This window comes from Perca fluviatilis, chromosome 21, assembly GCF_010015445.1.
Source record: "Perca fluviatilis chromosome 21, GENO_Pfluv_1.0, whole genome shotgun sequence".
NCBI lineage: Eukaryota > Metazoa > Chordata > Actinopteri > Perciformes > Percidae > Perca > Perca fluviatilis.
The window spans coordinates 8,010,204-8,028,200 of record NC_053132.1 but is presented as its reverse complement, the minus strand read 5'-3'; the positions used below and the strand labels follow the sequence as shown (position 1 = coordinate 8,028,200).

The window sequence follows — 17,997 nt, the reverse complement described above, 5'->3', positions numbered from 1 at the left end:
TTACAGTTTTCTTTTTCTTTTTTTTTTTTTACAATAGACTATAGAAGGTTGTCTCTTCTCTTGTTTAGGTGTTCAGCACTGTTTTAACATCAACCCTGAGAGGGTTAAAAAAATAAAAAAATGTTTCCTCTGGTGTCTCTGTCTTATCCAGCTGCCTCAGCATGGCAGTTTCTGTAAGGTGACCTGCAGCAAACGTTTTTTTAGATTGACACGCTGTGGCATCATTTAGCTAAATGGTCTCCTTTGATGGTACAGTCAAATTCACAAGACAGTGTGCTCCTTTTGTTTACATTTCTAATGGAGGGAGAGCATAACTGGTACACCCACAGTCAGTGTTGCCTGTATATATATATATTTTTTTCTTTCTTCTTGTATATTTATATCATTTTGTTATTGTAAAAATTGTAACTATATTGTGAGAATAAAACTCTCTTGTAGGTAAAAGTAGGCTGTGAGTTTATGTTGTTACTATAGCTGCGAAACTACACTGGGGCACTGGGGCCCTCTGGTGGTTTGTATGATGAAAGGGCCACACACTCACTGCTGACTGATAAACTCCCAGTTCTGTCTCGTTTTAGTTCTAAACTTTGGAGTAGACTTGTGAAATTGGAAAACAATCCAGAGTGTCTTATTTGACTAATTGTACGGTGTATTTTTGTGTGAAATCATGTTATTTGTAGATGACTATTTGCAGCCAAAGAGTAACACACAGTTGATGCGTCAGTAAGTATTTAAAGCGGCAGGACGATGTTTGTGGGGCTGCCTCAAAATAAGCAATGCCATTCATAGGAATGAAAAAAATAAAAACAAAATTGATGAAAAAAATTGATTTTATAATACATTTTTGGGCAACAATGGAGCTTTATAACTATCACCTTTGTATAAGCTACATGCATTTTCCATCTTCTCATCTCCAGTATTGAAATCTTAAACCGAACATTTCAACATTATTTAGTAGATTGCTTGCCCAGTCACTTTTTTTGTGCGTTAGTGTCAACAGACGAAATAAGCACTGCTTCTTACAAGAAATAATGAGGTTGGGTGTCTGATTTATTTGCATATTTGTGTGGTTGCATGCTATTCCTTGCCCAGTGCTGACAGAAGTTACTTAAGAGGAATGCGTTGGTTTCAGTTGTGGCTGCCTGGCAGAGTAGTGCTGCTTTATTCACTGTTCTATTTTCTTCAGGATACTTTGATGTCCAGCAGCACAAACATTAGGGCTAACTAACAGTAATTTTAATAACTGATTAATCTGCTGATTGTTTTTTCAATATTTTGTCTATAAAACATCAGAAAACATTGATAAACATTTCCCTAGAGTCCAAGGTGACTTCTTCAAATGACTGTTGGACAAATGTTCAACAGTCCAAAACCCAAATATATTTTATTTGCTATAATGTGATCCTCCAGTCAATCCTCACCTTTAAAAAAAGCTACCGGTGGGACCATAAAATGTTTGGCATTTTATTTTGAAAATTGACTGAAATGATTGATCGAATATCAAAATAGTTGCCGATTTTAATTTTCTGTTGATTCACTGATGGATTCATCGACTTATCGTTGCAGCTCTAAGAGTAATGGTTACCTCTGACTTCTACATTTGGGCAGCCACCATTGCTTAGAAAAAAACGAATAACTCTAAATGAAAAAGCGACTAAGCTTGACTGATTTTCTGAGTCACCCTTCATTAAAGTAATTTCTGAGGGGGGGTTCAGCATTTCCTGTCAGGGTTACATGGTTGTTGGAGGCAGCAGCCTTTATCTGCTGCTCGCAGATATCGGACCAAGCTTCACACAGTAGAAACAAACTGAGTGGCTGCTGTAAGACGCATATTCGCTTAGGGAATTAGGGAAATGTGATCAGCTTGGCTGACCTGAAAACTTCACTCTTGACTGCGTGTGGAGGTTGCATAACAAGACAATAGTCTTCAGCTATGCTGGCAGCTCTGTGGGCCTTTACTTACTATGAAGTGTAGCGTAATGTAATGTAGTGTAGTACACACAATGACAATGTTAAAATGCTAATGTTTTGCAGGTATCATCTGGCAAGACACCTTATTTCAAGAATATGAACAAGGATGTTCATATTCATTCATATCCAGAACAATAAAAATAAGCAAACTTATAAAAATATGTCTTGCTTTTTTGCTGTAGACCTGCACACTGTAACTGCAATATCATATTCCTTTTGCAAGTGCACATTGACTGAGCCATTAATGGGATAATAGATATTATGGTAGGCATTATTTTCCTTTTTCACATCGTTCTATTAGACACATTTCAGGATAGACATAAAATCACTTTTAAGGGTTGCCCTCTTTTAGTAGTAGTAGTAGTGGACTAAGATTTCTTTAGTTGATTGTTGACTGGTATCAGAAGGAGGGATCATATCTCCCCGATATTGGCTTCTCTTCACTGGTTACCGGTCAAATATAGAATCGATTTTAAGGTAATGTTACTTGTTTTTAAGGCATTACATGGATTGGCCCCTTTATACTGTATATTGCTGATCTCCTTACCCTACATCACTCCTCCAGGAACCTTAAGATGGTCTAATCAGTTCCTTCTAGCTATTCCACAGTCTTGGATGAAAACAAAGGGTGATCGCGCCTTCTCCGTTGTGGCCCCGAGACTCTGGAACAAACTCCTCTACTGCCGAGATCTTTAAGTCTCATCTTAAAACACATTTTTATTCTTTGGTGTATGATTTAGTTTAGGGACATTTGTATAGAATTGTGTTGTTTATACGATGTTCATTGTGTCTATATTTTTATTGTCTTCCTTTGTTTTTATAACAATATAACTTTGTACAGCACTTTGTTCAGCCTAGTTTTGGTTTTAAATGTGCTCTATAAATAAATTGACTTGACTTGACTAGTCATGTTTTTAAGTTTTTAAGCTTAAGATTCAGCAAATCTTGTAGTAAGGATTTAAAGTCGTACTTTTGCAGGATTGTTTGTGGAGAAAGTAATTTTTTTTTACAGATCTGTCGATTAAATCAACTAATCGATTAGTCGAAAAAATCATATGCCCTATAGTCTCTTCATTATTCGACTTACATTATTCTTTGATCAGGTAGTTCCTGATTTAACACTATCTTATTTCAGCAACCTTCTTAATTTCCCATGCTTGTTTTTCCAACATTTCATAACTTTGCCTGCTTTTCTTAAATGATAAGTAAGGCACCAAATAAAAGTAGTGTTGTGGTATTGATACTGAAACTTAGGCATTGTATTGGCAGGAGCATAGGCGTAATTTACAGGGGGATGAAGGGGATTACAACCCCCCCAATCAAAACTGGCCAGTGCAATCCACCCCAAAAACCTATTATAATTTTCTTTACATAAATAAAGATAGTAGCACCACAAATTAAAGCAGAAAATGAAGTGTTTGGCATTCAAAATATTAATGTTGCCCCCCCAATGTTGAACCCTAAGTTACGCCCTTGGGCAGGAGTTTTGAAAAATGTATCACGTGAATGTTTGTTGTTATCCTACAAATTGTCTCGAAAGCCCCCCAAATGTCTTTCAAACCCCCGTAATGTTCAGGTTACCATGTTGTTTCAATTAAAAATTGGATGTGAATGAAACTGTTTTTTAATGTTAAAAGTGTGGGTTGTTCATAGTTATTTTGGGTTCTACGTAACAGTGCTCTTCCCCTTATTTGCCTGTGTGGTGGTAACACACCGCACACCCACAGATACTTCTTCTCCCTGTTCACAACGTTTTCATGCCTGCAGAGAGATTTAGACTTTTTCGTGCGGACATCAGCATTCGAAATCTATTTTTCTTTCGCATGTCATCATGCGCTGGTTGCTGGCTGGATGCTGTGGGCTTGCTTTGATCAATATCTCAGGTAAGTGTACATTTTTGCAATATGATATGAAGATGAAGTGACTGAAAAATGAAAATGATGCAAACAACAATTACAGTCTTGGTGCTAAATATTAACATTAGTAAAACTCTGAGTGCTGTTACAGCAATATAATTAGCATACCGATTTTGTTTAAGAAGTCATTTAATTGTACTTTTTAATGACCGTTTAACCACAGCTACAATGCTTACAAGTGTTTTGCATGTTATTTTTGACTCCAGAGTACCATTACTTCCTGGCCATCTGGGGGGGAAAGAGGAAGTTGTCTTCTGAGACAAAGACTGGTTATTTTAATATACTGTATAGTTTACCTAGGCCAAGTTATGTCTTGATATCAACTGACCATCAGGTTACGTTAATTCAGATGTGTGGTCCGCTTTAGAGGAAGATAATGGAGATGACAGGTGAGAAGAAAAAGATTAAAAACATATAGTAAACATTAAAAAAATCATTACATGAACTACCCATTCCCAACATGGATAATTGACTTGAACAACAAAATGTATATGTTGATGCAGCTTTAGTATTAATTAACCAATGCATTAACTATATTATCCTCTGCATTGTCCTAATAACCCAATATGTATACACAACTTTCCTTTTTACTACAAACACATGACTACTGATTGGTTGATTAATCCACGGCTGCAACTATTGATTATTTTGATTACAAGTAGAATGTTTTTTAGTAAATGGATCATTGCTTATCGAACAAGCATTAAAAAAAAAAAACAGAGAAAGGAGTAAATCTGAGAAGCTGTATTACTGTATGCTAACTTTTAGTTTTAGAAATGACCTTAATGATTATCCAAATGGTTTTTGGATTCATTTTCCAAGGTCCGTGTGATAACTCAATGTTGTCCCACCCTCGAATAACAGCCTGCTGTTTAGGGATGACACAATTAGTTGATTAATTGATAAATCAGAAAATTATTTATTTATTTATTTATTTATTTATATCATTTATTAAGCAAACATGCCACAGATTCTTTGGTTCTCCAAAATTCTAAGTTGCTGCTTTTCTGTGTTTTATGTCAGTGTAAAGTTTATAACTTTGAGTTTTTTTTTTACTTTTCTTTGGACAAAATAAGCAATGTGGAGCCGGGAACTTGTGATGGGCTTTTTTGTTGCATTTGTTTTGGAAATTGTATTGACCAAAGTATTAATCAATTCAATACAAAAATAAATAATGAATGTAATGATGTCAAAGCCAGCATCATATTTGAGGCATTCAGTGTACAAGATATAGCCAAATTATCTGCAAACGTGTTTGAGATTTTCAGTAACTGCTGCTGTAACTCGACTTTCTTTTTCTCTGCTCAGTGGCCCTAAACCCCGCCATGACGATTACCCAGAAGCCCCGGTTCTATGGTTTGAAACCCAGACGCGATGTGGTCATTCACTGTCTGTTCTCCGAGAAAATCACACACGCCACGGTGGAGTGGTACAAGGCCGATAAATACGACTCTGAACACAAAATAAAAATAACGGCAGGAGAAAAGTTTTCCTTTCATAACCGCAATCTGACCCAAAACATCCTCACCATCCATCATTTACAAATCAGTGACACTGGAGTGTACTTCTGCAAGTTAAACGATATATGGGGACCTGGGACTGCAGTTCAAGTTGCCAGTAAGTGGCTGGGACAACATACCAGTTAGGAGTTCACTTAACCTTAAAACACCACCGCTAACACACATCTTTCCTCTCACAGGATCCTTTGATGTTACCAAGGCACTGTACAGGACCAAGATGAAGGATGCTCTCATCATCCTCCAGGGCCTGGTGTTGGCTGTATTTATTGCTGCTTTACTGCTACGCAAACGACACCTGGTGAGCACCAAGATGACCAGAACACTTGAGGCAAATCTGTGCTGTACCCGACTGCACTGCTTAGTTTAATTGCACCGGAATTAGATGGAATAGAGATGTTCATCTTTTTTTTCTTTCAGTGTGTTTTAGCTGTAAACTAGGCCTACTAACTCTGTATGGATGTGATATGATAGCTATCATTATTGTATGGCCTGGCTCAGGTCAAACCCTTTTGTATAACATGAACAAATACAACACAAAGAAGGAATGCCATAACTGTCATAACTTAACTGAACATAAATGAACTACTTTAAATATAAGCCGATATAAGCATGTCGGAGGCATTTCCGATACTGGTATCGGTATCAGAACACCTCTACAGAGAGAGAGAGAGAGAGAGAGCTAGAGAGAGAGCTCAGGATGGACATAACATTAGAATAGAATAGAATAGAATACACTTTATTTTCCCTAAGGGGAAATTTGTCTTGGACATAGTGCTACAATCTGTTGCTTCACAACATAAACATGGAACAGAAAAAAACATTCTAAAATCAACATAAAATAAAATCAACATAAACATGAGATCAACAAAGCGTCCCAGGACACAAAAGAAGGACACACATGACAGCAAAGACAACACAACAACACAGTATCCTAAGAATTAATTGTAATAATTAAAGTGCAAAGTGCAAAAAGTGCTGGTGTATTTATTGCACCTCTGCTCTGCTGCTGATTTACTATTTGAGTTCAGCAGCTTATTATTCATATCGAGTGTCTTATTTTAAACAATGGTACTCTTGTGAAGTCCTTTGTGACTTTTTTCTGTAAAATGTGCTATGTTAAATAAACGTCTTATTATGTACAGTGGGTTTATCAATAACTGGGGCTAACTCTTTCATTTTCTCTTTTTCATTCGTTCTGTATCCTTTTCAGCAGTTGGGAAAGAGGGACATCATATATGAGGAGCCTGAAACTGATCACATCTATGAGGTTTGTTGGAATGCTTTCATTCTACAGTTCACCTATTCATCAGAGATCAGTGGTGTGAAAGTACTCTCAGATCCCTTAGTAAAAGTACTAATACCACAATGTGAAAATACTCCACTACAAGTTAGAGTCCTGCATTCAAGACCTTACTTAAGTAAACCTATGTAAGTATTAACAGCAACATGTTCTTAAAGTATCAAAAGTAAAAGTACTCATTGTGCAGTAAAATGGTCCCTGTCAATACTATATCTGATGTTTCTGGATTAATATTACTGCATTAATGTGTGTGTTGTATCTTCCTACTGTAGATGTTTAAGGTTGTGCTAATTCTAACTCCTTTATATACTGCTGGGTAGTTTAATCTACAGCGATGCGTCATATTCTACTGTATAAGATCATCAGATGTTTGTAGCGTCGCTGTCCTGTGAGAACCACGTATCTCTAAAAAAGTTTGAAAACTTTTCATGGTGCCAGAAAAACAGCTTTGTGGATGCGTTTTCCAGCTGATCCAAGAGGCTTTTTAAAGACTTTATTTAACTTAAGAAGGAGGAAAATGTTCTCAACACATAAAGGAACACTTCATCCTTCAGTTTATCACAAACAAAATCAACAAATTTGGAGATACATGGTTTCCGCTGGACAGGAAGGAGATTACAAATTGTAATCTGTAAAGTAACTGAAGCTGTCAGACAAATGTAGTGGAGTAAAAGATACAATATTTGCCTCTGAGATGTAGTGGAGTACAAGTGAAGTTGTCAAATGTAAAAGTAAACTACAAGTACCTTAAATTTTTACTTAAGTGCATCACTTTAGTAAGTGCACTCAGTTACAGCCACTACTTTCAAAGACGAGGTCATTTCTTTTTGTCATAAGTGGTCATTCATGGGTTGTTTTTGTGAAGACATGATGTCACGGTGAACCACACACATCACAGCTGGGTGTTTTTTTTAGATAAAAACAATACATGTGCACCAAACAGCAGGATACACACCGTCGCCTCGCACCGCTGAGCTCATAACCACAATTATATCTTCTTCTGTCAATAATGCCCTCAGGGTTTTTCTTTTTTTTTGTTTATAGGCTACCTCTAGTTTGCTGAACTTTTGTTTGTAAGAATAATGGAATAATGTTAAAAGTATAATTTGTGGGTGGAAAAATAGATTGTACTGCTGTTTATTGCTTCTTGTAATAATCACGAATGAAGGATTTTCATGTAACACCTTTTCATACAATTGGCGTCAGAGTGCTTTACATTAACGTACAGGGAAAGAACAAAACAAGAGGCAGCAGACAACCTTAATGCTACGACCTATACAGTCAAAAATGTTGTTTAAAGTACAAACAATAAAATACAGTTGTAGAAGCTTTAGGGTAAGCAAGTAAAAAAAAAAAAAAAAGCCAGCTTTTGACACTTTAAAAACTCCAACACTTTTTTTGGAGACTGCATGGGGGAGGATGCAGTCAAGCTTTCTGGTATGAAATGCATGAACAAGCTTCTCTGTTACAATGTCTGACGTGTTCATTAAATGACAGAATTACTGGACAATTAGAGCCAAACAAACATGGATTTAATGTGCCGAGGTATAGGAAAATTAGTTAATTGTTAGCACCGTTATCCCTGTAGCTCATTCTTAAACTCTGTTGAGGCTTCTAACAGTCAGAACCAACAGAGATATTATTACAAATAATATATGCGATATTTAAATGTCAGCTACTCTGCTGTGACATTTAGTAGCTGCATATCTTTATCTTGCAGTCATGTCTGAATCACTGACTATGCAAATTAAAGCTCTATATACAGTATGCCCAAACATACATTACTTTAGTCATCCTCAAAGCCTCATGGGACTCACACATATGCAGATTATTTTTTGGGGCTTTTTCCGCCTTTAACAGACAGGACAGCTAGGTGAGAAAGGGGAGAGAGAGGGGGAAGACATGCAGGAAATCATCACAGGTCGGACTCAAACCCTGGACCTATGCGTCAAGGCATAAACCTCTATGTACTGTATATGTGCGCCTGCTCTACCAACTGAGCCAACCTGGCCACCCACGTATACATGTTAACTGACCTAAAACTTATCTCCGTCTTTTAGGGTTTGGCGATTGAGACGTGTGGAGGAGATCTGTATGAGGATCTCTGTGTGTACGCCCAGCCTGAAGGAGCTGAGGCCCCATGGGAGTGAGACAATAACTTGCAACTTCTTGATTATAAAAGTACAAATATTACGGTGTTAAGAGTTCTTAGTGGAGATTAGTAATTTCCTTTAGTACAATGTTTGTTTCTAAATGTGCAACGACTTATTCTAAAACGCTTTCTACATGTGCTGTTGATTTTATGCTATTTAGTAACACTGGAGTGAATAATCAGTTGTGATTTGAAGTCCACTGAAATGTAAATGAACAATTCTACAATTCAGACTCGACAGCTGACACTTCAGCATTTTTGGTGCTTGTTTAATACAAAGTGTTGTGTATTATTTTATATGGACTTCTCTGACGTGAGAGTGTGATATATCTAAATGTTTGTGCATCAGAGCCTGAACAAGGCCCTTCTTATTCCTGTTTGATTATATTACAAATCTGTATTCCTTTTGTTAATGTAACAAGAAGAAAAGCAATAAACAAGTTTCTATTTGCTAGAGAAAGTCTTCTTTTTTATTGGCTTTTACAGGTATAAAAAAATAAAAGAGTTGATCAAGAACATATTTATAAAAATACTGGTTGTGTAACAAGTCATATAAATAAGCAATAAATAAATAAATACATAAATTAATGAATCTGACAGAAAACACAGGTTTTAGTCATCTTAGCATAGACCAATACATGATCAATACATACACACACATCTCAATAACAAATACATCAATATGTTAATAAATAGATAAATAGAGACTGCATGTAAGCAAATAAATTAACACATTATTAAGGTGGCAGATTTTAGTTGGGCAACAGAGATAACACCAGCTGTTCTACTCGGATCAGATGGTTTTTCATTTCCTCCCTGATCAGCTCCCAGGCTTCAGCACTGTGGCCCTGCACACACAAATATATCAGAATTATTAAAACATAATAGATACTGTAGATAGATAGACAGACAGACAGACACTCTATCAGACTATATAGATAGATAGATAGACTTACCATTCGCTTCAGGACATTTTTTGAGAGTCTCTTGAAATACGTATGTATGTGCAGCTTCTTGTTCTTGTGGCTGTGGCCCTGAATCTAAATCAATTACAAGGAAAAAATATATTTTAGAAGTTTGCATCCCATTCCCTATAGGCCTATTTACAGACATGTAACCCTGGCACATGTGTCAGGACTTCAATGTAATAGGAATCCAATTAAAGTTATACTTACACAGGACTGGAGGCCATCAGCCTGCTGGGTTACAACAATGAGAAAGTGGTCCACTGTCTTCTCCTCCCATGATGCAGCGCTGTGATCCTCCTCAAACAGGGAAACCATCTCCTCCAGAATCTGAACTGTGAATCTCAGTTTGTCCTCAGCCTGGAAGAAGAAGACCATTCTCAGATTACAATAGGAACAGATCTATGCCACTTTTTTAGCAGTTGTTCTGGAAAATATTAGAACTAACAGATATAATAAGCCACACTTTTCTTTGAAAATCAAGTCATGTCTTTTGATATTTAAAAGAAACGTTGAGGCTGACTTACTGATGCTTTGGAAGCCTGGCTGTACAGATCATTAGGGAAGTGCACTTCATCCTCAGTGGTGTTAGTGGAATTATTAGCCTGCATCACACACACAAACACACACCATGAAGTAAACTGACAGTAAAGTAAACTCATTCAAAGACTTTAAAGAATATTTCAAAGAAGTCCACTTACCATCGTATCTATTAGATCCAAAGACTTTGTACTGTGCTGTCTGAATTTATGAGTCATCCATCTGCAGCTCAGCGAGGAGCCTGCACTGTACAGACTGAGAGACAGGCACACAAAGAAGATGCCGTTCAGCATTTTTAAAAAGGTAGGCTACAAGTTGTCTTTGTAAGGAGCAAATACTGATTTCTCTTGTAAAGCAGTTGTTGTGATGGAGCAGAGCTGCAGAGCCGCATTTATACGCCAGGGACACCTATTTCATTTTCATAACGTAGGAACACTGAGGTGAGCTGCTTTCGCGCTGGGAAACCTCTACATACCTACATGTATAATGTCACACGGTCACATTTCGGATTTGTATTATCGTTGTATTGAAATATGTGCCGGAATATAATAAGGTAATGTTGCATATTAAGCTGAAATACCGAGTTTTAAAATGCTACATCCTTATTCAGCAATGCTACATACGTTTGATCATCACACAGAATGTGCCTGATTGGACAATTTCGGGAGTAACATGGGAATATGTTTGCGATTTTTAAAGCTATATATAAAAATCGTTTTCCGTGATTGAAATCCATCTCGTTGGTTTACGTTTTTAATTAGTTTTATTTGAACCTTTATTAATTTAAATATGTCAGTTTGCTTGTTTGGTATTGGAGACTTGAGGCAAGAAATCATAGCCTATGTATTTATTTAGTGTTAATGCAGTCCGCAGGCTCTCCATGCGATGGAAATGATCTGTTAAAACACGATTATTCTCTATTTGTTATTGACATCATAGTTTAATAATTTAGGCTCTCTATGTATTATGATATAGTCTAACATTTATGATTAAAAGTGTAGAAGTTTTGAGAGTGTCCACATACCAAACACGCCATAAAGATGACGTGAGAGACAATATTAGAAAAGAAGAATTGTGGCCGTTATTTAACCATAATATAGGGTTTATCATTAGTTTGATATACCATTCAATTTATGTTATATTGCATTTTAAACTGGGCCTATAATAACGTGAAAGTCAGCCAAAATCTACCTTATACCTACAGGCCAATAAGCCTGTAATCAATGTTGTGTAAAAATCACAAATAGCAGAATTATCTTTGCTAATAATATGTCGGATTCGTGTTTATTTTCAGACATAGTTTAACTTTTGGAAGAAAGAAATTATGAAAACAAATAGGCCAATTTGGTGGCCCCGGTGCAGTAACTCTGAGGACCCCCTAGGGGTCCCGGACCCACTGTTAAAGACCTCTCGCCAACATTCTTGTCCTTATGGGCTTTTGGAAGAATATAAATACACATGAAATGCAGAAACACACACATTGAAAATAGGTCTATACAAATTACAATAAAATCACCATTAAAGAAATACAAGCCTAAGCAACGACACGTGTATCCATAATCTGCGGCCACTTCGTGAGTTATAGGCCTAATATTAAAAATACAATGTGATTTAGGCCTGCATATCGATTTATACCAAGCTGAAAATGTGCTCTAATCTGTAAATTAAATACACGGCGAAGGAGAACCCCTCCCCCCCCCCTCTGGTTCTCACGTCCAAAGCCGCTATGTTCTAGTTAAAACAAGGTGAAATGTCACTGACCAATTCATCTGAAGGAGCGTCAGAGGGCCGGCCGCAATCACGGAGCTGCTTTCATTTTCACTCTATGGGAACTTCCCGTTTATGGCACCTATACAGTGGACGCAGCGCGATCGCGTCTGTGGTTGTATTGATAATTGTAATGATTATTAGGAATCCGCACGAATGATGCAATCACAATGACACAAGGGTGCTTCATTTATTTATTGATTTTAAAATACATTTCCCATCGCTTTAGAGAGCGTGCAGACTGAAAGTGGAAGTGACGACTGCATCAAAACATTGCCTAAGATATGCAAAATCCGAAAATGCACTGTAAAGTAACATTAGATAGCCATAAATCATTATCAATGGCAGGGATTCCATTCAAGAACAACTGATTTTGGGTGTCTACAATTTCGTATAATTATTTGGCCTCAAACAATCCCTATTATATTTCTATAATAATCCTATACCTTCCAATATAAAAATGTTAATTTCTCCAGAAGAGTGAGCTTTGTGTTTGTCTTTATATTTTGTAGGTAGGCTACTTTTTTAGGTGGTAAAATATGCATTTTCTATGGAATATTTCAATATGCAGTAGTTGTCATTTTTTATATTTAAAATGAGTGATATTTTAGCCATGCCGTGACATTTGTTTATGCTTTTATCGTGGGAGACTTATTTCATCAGTTTGCCAATTCAAATCCGAAATGTCATAAAACATGTATGTCCAGTGAAAACCGCACCTCAGTGTTATTTCCGCAGGTGTGAGAGGATTCCCCGCGAAAGCAGCTCACCTCAATGTTTATGTTAGGAAAATGAAATAGGTGTCCCTGGCGTATAAATGCGGCTCTGCAGCTCTGCTCCATCACAACAACTGCTTATAAGAGAAATCAGTATTTGCTCCTTACAAAGACAACTTGTAGCCTACCTTTTTAAAAATGCTGAACGGCATCTTCTTTGTGTGCCTGTCTCTCAGTCTGTACAGTGCAGGCTCCTCGCTGAGCTGCAGATGGATGACTCATAAATTCAGACAGCACAGTACAAAGTCTTTGGATCTAATAGATACGATGGTAAGTGGACTTCTTTGAAATATTCTTTAAAGTCTTTGAATGAGTTTACTTTACTGTCAGTTTACTTCATGGTGTGTGTTTGTGTGTGTGATGCAGGCTAATAATTCCACTAACACCACTGAGGATGAAGTGCACTTCCCTAATGATCTGTACAGCCAGGCTTCCAAAGCATCAGTAAGTCAGCCTCAACGTTTCTTTTAAATATCAAAAGACATGATTTGATTTTCAAAGAAAAGTGTGGCTTATTATATCTGTTAGTTCTAATATTTTCCAGAACAACTGCTAAAAAAGTGGCATAGATCTGTTCCTATTGTAATCCGAGAATGGTCTTCTTCTTCCAGGCTGAGGACAAACTGAGATTCACAGTTCAGATTCTGGAGGAGATGGTTTCCCTGTTTGAGGAGGATCACAGCGCTGCATCATGGGAGGAGAAGACAGTGGACCACTTTCTCATTGTTGTAACCCAGCAGGCTGATGGCCTCCAGTCCTGTGTAAGTTTAACTTTAATTGGATTCCTATTACATTGAAGTCCTGACACATGTGCCAGGGTTACATGTCTGTAAATAGGCCTATAGGGAATGGGATGCAAACTTCTAAAATATATTTTTTCCTTGTAATTGATTTAGATTCAGGGCCACAGCCACAAGAACAAGAAGCTGCACATGTATTTCAAGAGACTCTCAGGCCATGTCCTGAAGCGAATGGTAAGTCTATCTATTTATCTATCTACAGTGCCTTGCGAAAGTATTCGGCCCCCTTGAACTTTTCGACCTTTTGCCACATTTCAGGCCTCAAACATAAAGATATAAAACTGTAATTTTTTGTGAAGAATCAACAACAAGTGGGACACAATCATGAAGTGGAACGAAATTTATTGGATATTTCAAACCTTTTAAACAAATAAAAAACTGAAATATTGGGCGTGCAAAATTATTCAGCCCCCTTAAGTTAATACTTTGTAGCGCCACCTTTTGCTGCGATTACAGCTGTAAGTCACTTGGGGTATGTCTCTATCAGTTTTGCACATCGAGAGACTGACATTTTTGCCCATTCCTCCTTGCAAAACAGCTCGAGCTCAGTGAGGTTGGATGGAGAGCGTTTGTGAACAGCAGTTTTCAGTTCTTTCCACAGATTCTCGATTGGATTCAGGTCTGGACTTTGACTTGGCCATTCTAACACCTGGATATGTTTATTTGTGAACCATTCCATTGTAGATTTTGCTTTATGTTTTGGATCATTGTCTTGTTGGAAGACAAACCTCCATCCCAGTCTCAGGTCTTTTGCAGACTCCATCAGGTTTTCTTCCAGAATGGTCCTGTATTTGGCTCCATCCATCTTCCCATCAATTTTAACCATCTTCCCTGTCCCTGCTGAAGAAAAGCAGGCCCAAACCATGATGCTGCCACCACCATGTTTGACAGTGGGGATGGTGTGTTCAGGGTGATGAGCTGTGTTGCTTTTTACGCCAAACATAACGTTTTGCATTGTTGCCAAAAGTTCGATTTTGGTTTCATCTGACCACAGCACCTTCTTCCACATGTTTGGTGTGTCTCCCAGGTGGCTTTTGGCAAACTTTAAACGACACTTTTATGGATATCTTTAAGAAATGGCTTTCTTCTTGCCACTCTTCCATAAAGGCCAGATTTGTGCAGTATACCACTGATTGTTGTCCTATGGACAGAGTCTCCCACCTCAGCTGTAGATCTCTGCAGTTCATCCAGAGTGATCATGGGCCTCTTGGCTGCATCTCTGATCAGTCTTCTCATTGTATGAGCTGAAAGTTTAGAGGGACGGCCGGGTCTTCGAGATTTGTAGTGGTCTGATACTCCTTCCATTTCAATATTATCGCTTGCACAGTGCTCCTTGGGATGTTTAAAGCTTGGGAAATCTTTTTGTATCCAAATCCGGCTTTAAACTTCTCCACAACAGTATCTCGGACCTGCCTGGTGTGTTCCTTGTTCTTCATGATGCTCTCTGCGCTTTACACGGACCTCTGAGACTATCACAGAGCAGGTGCATTTATACGGAGACTTGATTACACACAGATGGATTCTATTTATCATCATAAGTCATTTAGGTCAACATTGGATCATTCAGAGATCCTCACTGAACTTCTGGAGAGAGTTTGCTGCACTGAAAGTAAAGGGGCTGAATAATTTTGCACGCCCACTTTTTCAGTTTTTTATTTGTTAAAAAAGTTTGAAATAGCCAATGAATTTCGTTCCACTTCATAATTGGGACCCACTTGTTGTTGATTCTTCACAAAAAATTACAGTTTTATATCTTAATTTTTGAGGCCTGAAATGTGGCAAAAGGTCGAAACGTTCAAGGGGGCCGAATACTTTCGCAAGGCACTGTATATATATATAGTCTGATAGTGTATGTCTGTCTGTCTGTCTGTCTATCTATCTATCTACAGTATCTATTATGTTTTAATAATTCTGATATATTTGTGTGTGCAGGGCCACAGTGCTGAAGCCTGGGAGCTGATCAGGGAGGAAATGAAAAACCATCTGATCCGAGTAGAACAGCTGCTGCCCAACTAAAATCTGCCACCTTAATAATGTGTTAATTTATTTGCTTACATGCAGTCTCTATTTATCTATTTATTAACATATTGATTTATTTATTATTGAGATGTGTGTATGTATTGATCATGTATTTGTCTATGCTAAGATCACTAAAACCTGTTTTCTGTCAGATTCATTAATTTATGTATTTATCTATTTATTATTTATATAGTGACTTGTTATACAACCAGTATTTTTTATAAATATGTTCTTGATCAACTCTTATTTTTTTATTTTTTTATACCTGTAAAAGCCAATAAAAAAGAAGACTTTCTCCAGCAAATGGAAACTTGTTTATTGCTTTTCTTCTCGTTACATTAACAAAAGGAATACAGATTTGTAATATAATCAAACAGGAATAAGAAGGGCCTTGTTCAGGCTCTGATGCACAAACATTTAGATATATCACACTCTCACGTCAGAGAAGTCCATATAAAATAATACACAACACTTTGTATTAAACAAGCACCAAAAATGCTGAAGTGTCAGCTGTCGAGTCTGAATTGTAGAATTGTTCATTTACATTTCAGTGGACTTCAAATCACAACTGATTATTCACTCCAGTGTTACTAAATAGCATAAAATCAACAGCACATGTAGAAAGCGTTTTAGAATAAGTCGTTGCACATTTAGAAACAAACATTGTACTAAAGGAAATTACTAATCTCAACTAAGAACTCTTATTTTTGTTAATATTTGTACTTTTATAATCAAGAAGTTGCAAGTTATTGTGAGGCTGTCTCACTCCCATGGGGCCTCAGCTCCTTCAGGCTGGGCGTACACACAGAGATCCTCATACAGATCTCCTCCACACGTCTCAATCGCCAAACCCTAAAAGACGGAAATAAGTTTTAGGTCAGTTAACATGTATACGTGGGTGGCCAGGTTGGCTCAGTTGGTAGAGCAGGCGCATATACCTATACAGTAGGTTTATGCCTTGACGCATAGGTCCAGTGTTCGAGTCCGACCTGTGATGATTTCCTGCATGTCTTCCCCCCCTTTCTCACCTAGCTGTCCTGTCCGTTAAAGGCGGAAAAGCCCAAAACGATAATCTTAAAAAAAAAAAGTGTGAGTCCCATGAGGCTTTGAGGATGACTGAATTAATGTATGTTTGGGCATACTGTATATAGAGCTTTAATTTGCCAGTGATTCAGACATGACTGCAAAATAAATATATGCAGCTGCTAAATGTCACAGCAGAGTATAAAATATCTCCAATATTATTTGTAATAACATCGCTGTTGCTTCTGACTGTTAAAGCCTTGACAGAGTTTAAGAATGATCTAAAGAGAAATGGTGCTAACAATTAACTAATTGTCCTATCTCGGCATTTATTTGGCTCTAATTGTATCACGCACACAGATGCATGGACACACAGATGCACAACTCAGGTACGTAAGATGCCAAAAAAAGTTTATTGGAGACTCAATAACTCACAAGCAAAAGTGTCCAAATCGGCAGGCAAACAGGGTAATCCGAAAAACAGGCAGTGGTCAAAATCCAGGGAAACAACAAACTAGAAAACAGGACACTAGGAAAACGCTTGAAGGTTGAACACAAAAGAAGCAGACGATCTCACACTGGGGTAAGGGAAAGGCTGACCTTAAATACACAAAACAGGAGAGACAATGAGACACAGGTGCAGCACATTAGGGCGGGGACATGTAATCACAATGGAGGGAAAAAAGACAAACAGGAAGTAAACAAGAACACCAACAGAAACCTTCAAAATAAAACCAGACATGGAAAGAATCTACAACAATGAGAACCAAACGTAAAACAATAACTTGACACAGGAGCAGGCATGACAAATTGTCCCGTAGCCTAATTCTGTCATTTAATGAACACTCTGTCAATAACAGATCATTTCCATCGCATGGAGAGCCTGCGCACTGCATTAACACTAAATAAATACATAGGCTATGATTTCTTGCCTCAAGTCTCCAATACCAAACAAGCAAACTGACATATTTAAATTAATAAAGGTTCAAATAAAACTAATTAAAAACGTAAACCAACGAGATGGATTTCAATCACGAAAAACAAATTGTATATCGCAAATATTCCCATGTTACTCTCAAAATTGTCCAATCAGACACATCTGTGTGATGATCAAACGTATGTAGCAGGCACGGCGCCAGGATTCCAGTTTTGGATGGGCCAGACCAATTTTGGGTGGGCCTTAAATTAAAAACGTTATTAAATCCCTGTTTAACCTAATACAAATGACTGGCTAATATACTGTTATAT

General features: G+C 37.4%; 3 protein-coding genes and 1 long non-coding RNA gene across 6 annotated transcripts; 2 read left to right on the top strand and 2 right to left on the bottom strand.

The window, feature by feature from the left end:
• The first annotated feature begins 3,649 nt into the window (after positions 1–3,649).
• cd79b (CD79b molecule, immunoglobulin-associated beta) lies at positions 3,650–9,315 on the top strand. 3 transcript variants are annotated; one of them, XM_039787236.1, is made up of 5 exons: positions 3,670–3,854; positions 5,196–5,504; positions 5,587–5,705; positions 6,621–6,674; positions 8,768–9,315. In XM_039787236.1, exons 1-5 carry the CDS (start codon positions 3,803–3,805, stop codon positions 8,855–8,857), a joined length of 624 nt encoding a protein of 207 aa, XP_039643170.1. In that variant the 5' UTR covers positions 3,670–3,802; the 3' UTR covers positions 8,858–9,315. The 3 variants fall into 3 exon arrangements, with proteins under 3 accessions (XP_039643172.1, XP_039643170.1, XP_039643169.1); XM_039787235.1 differs by having other exon boundaries at positions 3,674–3,854; positions 6,618–6,674; XM_039787238.1 differs by lacking the exon at positions 5,196–5,504 and having other exon boundaries at positions 3,650–3,854; positions 6,618–6,674.
• Positions 9,316–9,603: 288 nt separating this feature from the next.
• Positions 9,604–10,672, bottom strand: LOC120551492 (interferon a3-like). The gene is made up of 5 exons (XM_039788959.1): positions 10,526–10,672; positions 10,352–10,429; positions 10,035–10,184; positions 9,816–9,899; positions 9,604–9,707 (listed from the first exon to the last, which is right to left on the bottom strand). Exons 1-5 carry the CDS (start codon positions 10,655–10,657, stop codon positions 9,612–9,614), a joined length of 540 nt encoding a protein of 179 aa, XP_039644893.1. The 5' UTR covers positions 10,658–10,672; the 3' UTR covers positions 9,604–9,611.
• A 2,373-nt stretch (positions 10,673–13,045) lies between these two features.
• On the top strand, positions 13,046–15,723 carry LOC120551600 (interferon a3-like). The gene is made up of 5 exons (XM_039789088.1): positions 13,046–13,177; positions 13,274–13,351; positions 13,519–13,668; positions 13,810–13,881; positions 15,640–15,723. The coding sequence occupies exons 1-5, from the start codon at positions 13,046–13,048 to the stop codon at positions 15,721–15,723; spliced, it is 516 nt and encodes a 171-aa protein (XP_039645022.1).
• Positions 15,724–16,024: 301 nt separating this feature from the next.
• Positions 16,025–17,536, bottom strand: LOC120551264. Its single transcript, XR_005637852.1, has 2 exons — positions 17,185–17,536; positions 16,025–16,578 (listed from the first exon to the last, which is right to left on the bottom strand). It is a non-coding gene; the product is annotated as an uncharacterized LOC120551264 (long non-coding RNA).
• Between the last annotated feature and the right edge of the window lie 461 nt (positions 17,537–17,997).

Bases quoted from the DNA above. Each gene is read 5' to 3' on its own strand.
- LOC120551600 (XM_039789088.1), top strand. From the start codon at position 13,046: ATGCTGAACGGCATCTTCTTTGTGTGCCTGTCTCTCAGTCTGTACAGT. The intron at 13,178-13,273 runs GTAAGTGGACTT...TGTGTGATGCAG, and splicing joins TGGATCTAATAGATACGATG to GCTAATAATTCCACTAACAC. The intron at 13,882-15,639 runs GTAAGTCTATCT...TTGTGTGTGCAG, and splicing joins GCCATGTCCTGAAGCGAATG to GGCCACAGTGCTGAAGCCTG.
- cd79b (XM_039787235.1), top strand. From the start codon at position 3,803: ATGCGCTGGTTGCTGGCTGGATGCTGTGGGCTTGCTTTGATCAATATC. The intron at 3,855-5,195 runs GTAAGTGTACAT...TTCTCTGCTCAG, and splicing joins TGCTTTGATCAATATCTCAG to TGGCCCTAAACCCCGCCATG. The intron at 5,706-6,617 runs GTGAGCACCAAG...TATCCTTTTCAG, and splicing joins TGCTACGCAAACGACACCTG to CAGTTGGGAAAGAGGGACAT.
- LOC120551492 (XM_039788959.1), bottom strand. From the start codon at position 10,657: ATGCTGAACGGCATCTTCTTTGTGTGCCTGTCTCTCAGTCTGTACAGT. The intron at 10,430-10,525 runs GTAAGTGGACTT...TGTGTGATGCAG, and splicing joins TGGATCTAATAGATACGATG to GCTAATAATTCCACTAACAC. The intron at 9,900-10,034 runs GTAAGTATAACT...TAATTGATTTAG, and splicing joins CTGATGGCCTCCAGTCCTGT to ATTCAGGGCCACAGCCACAA.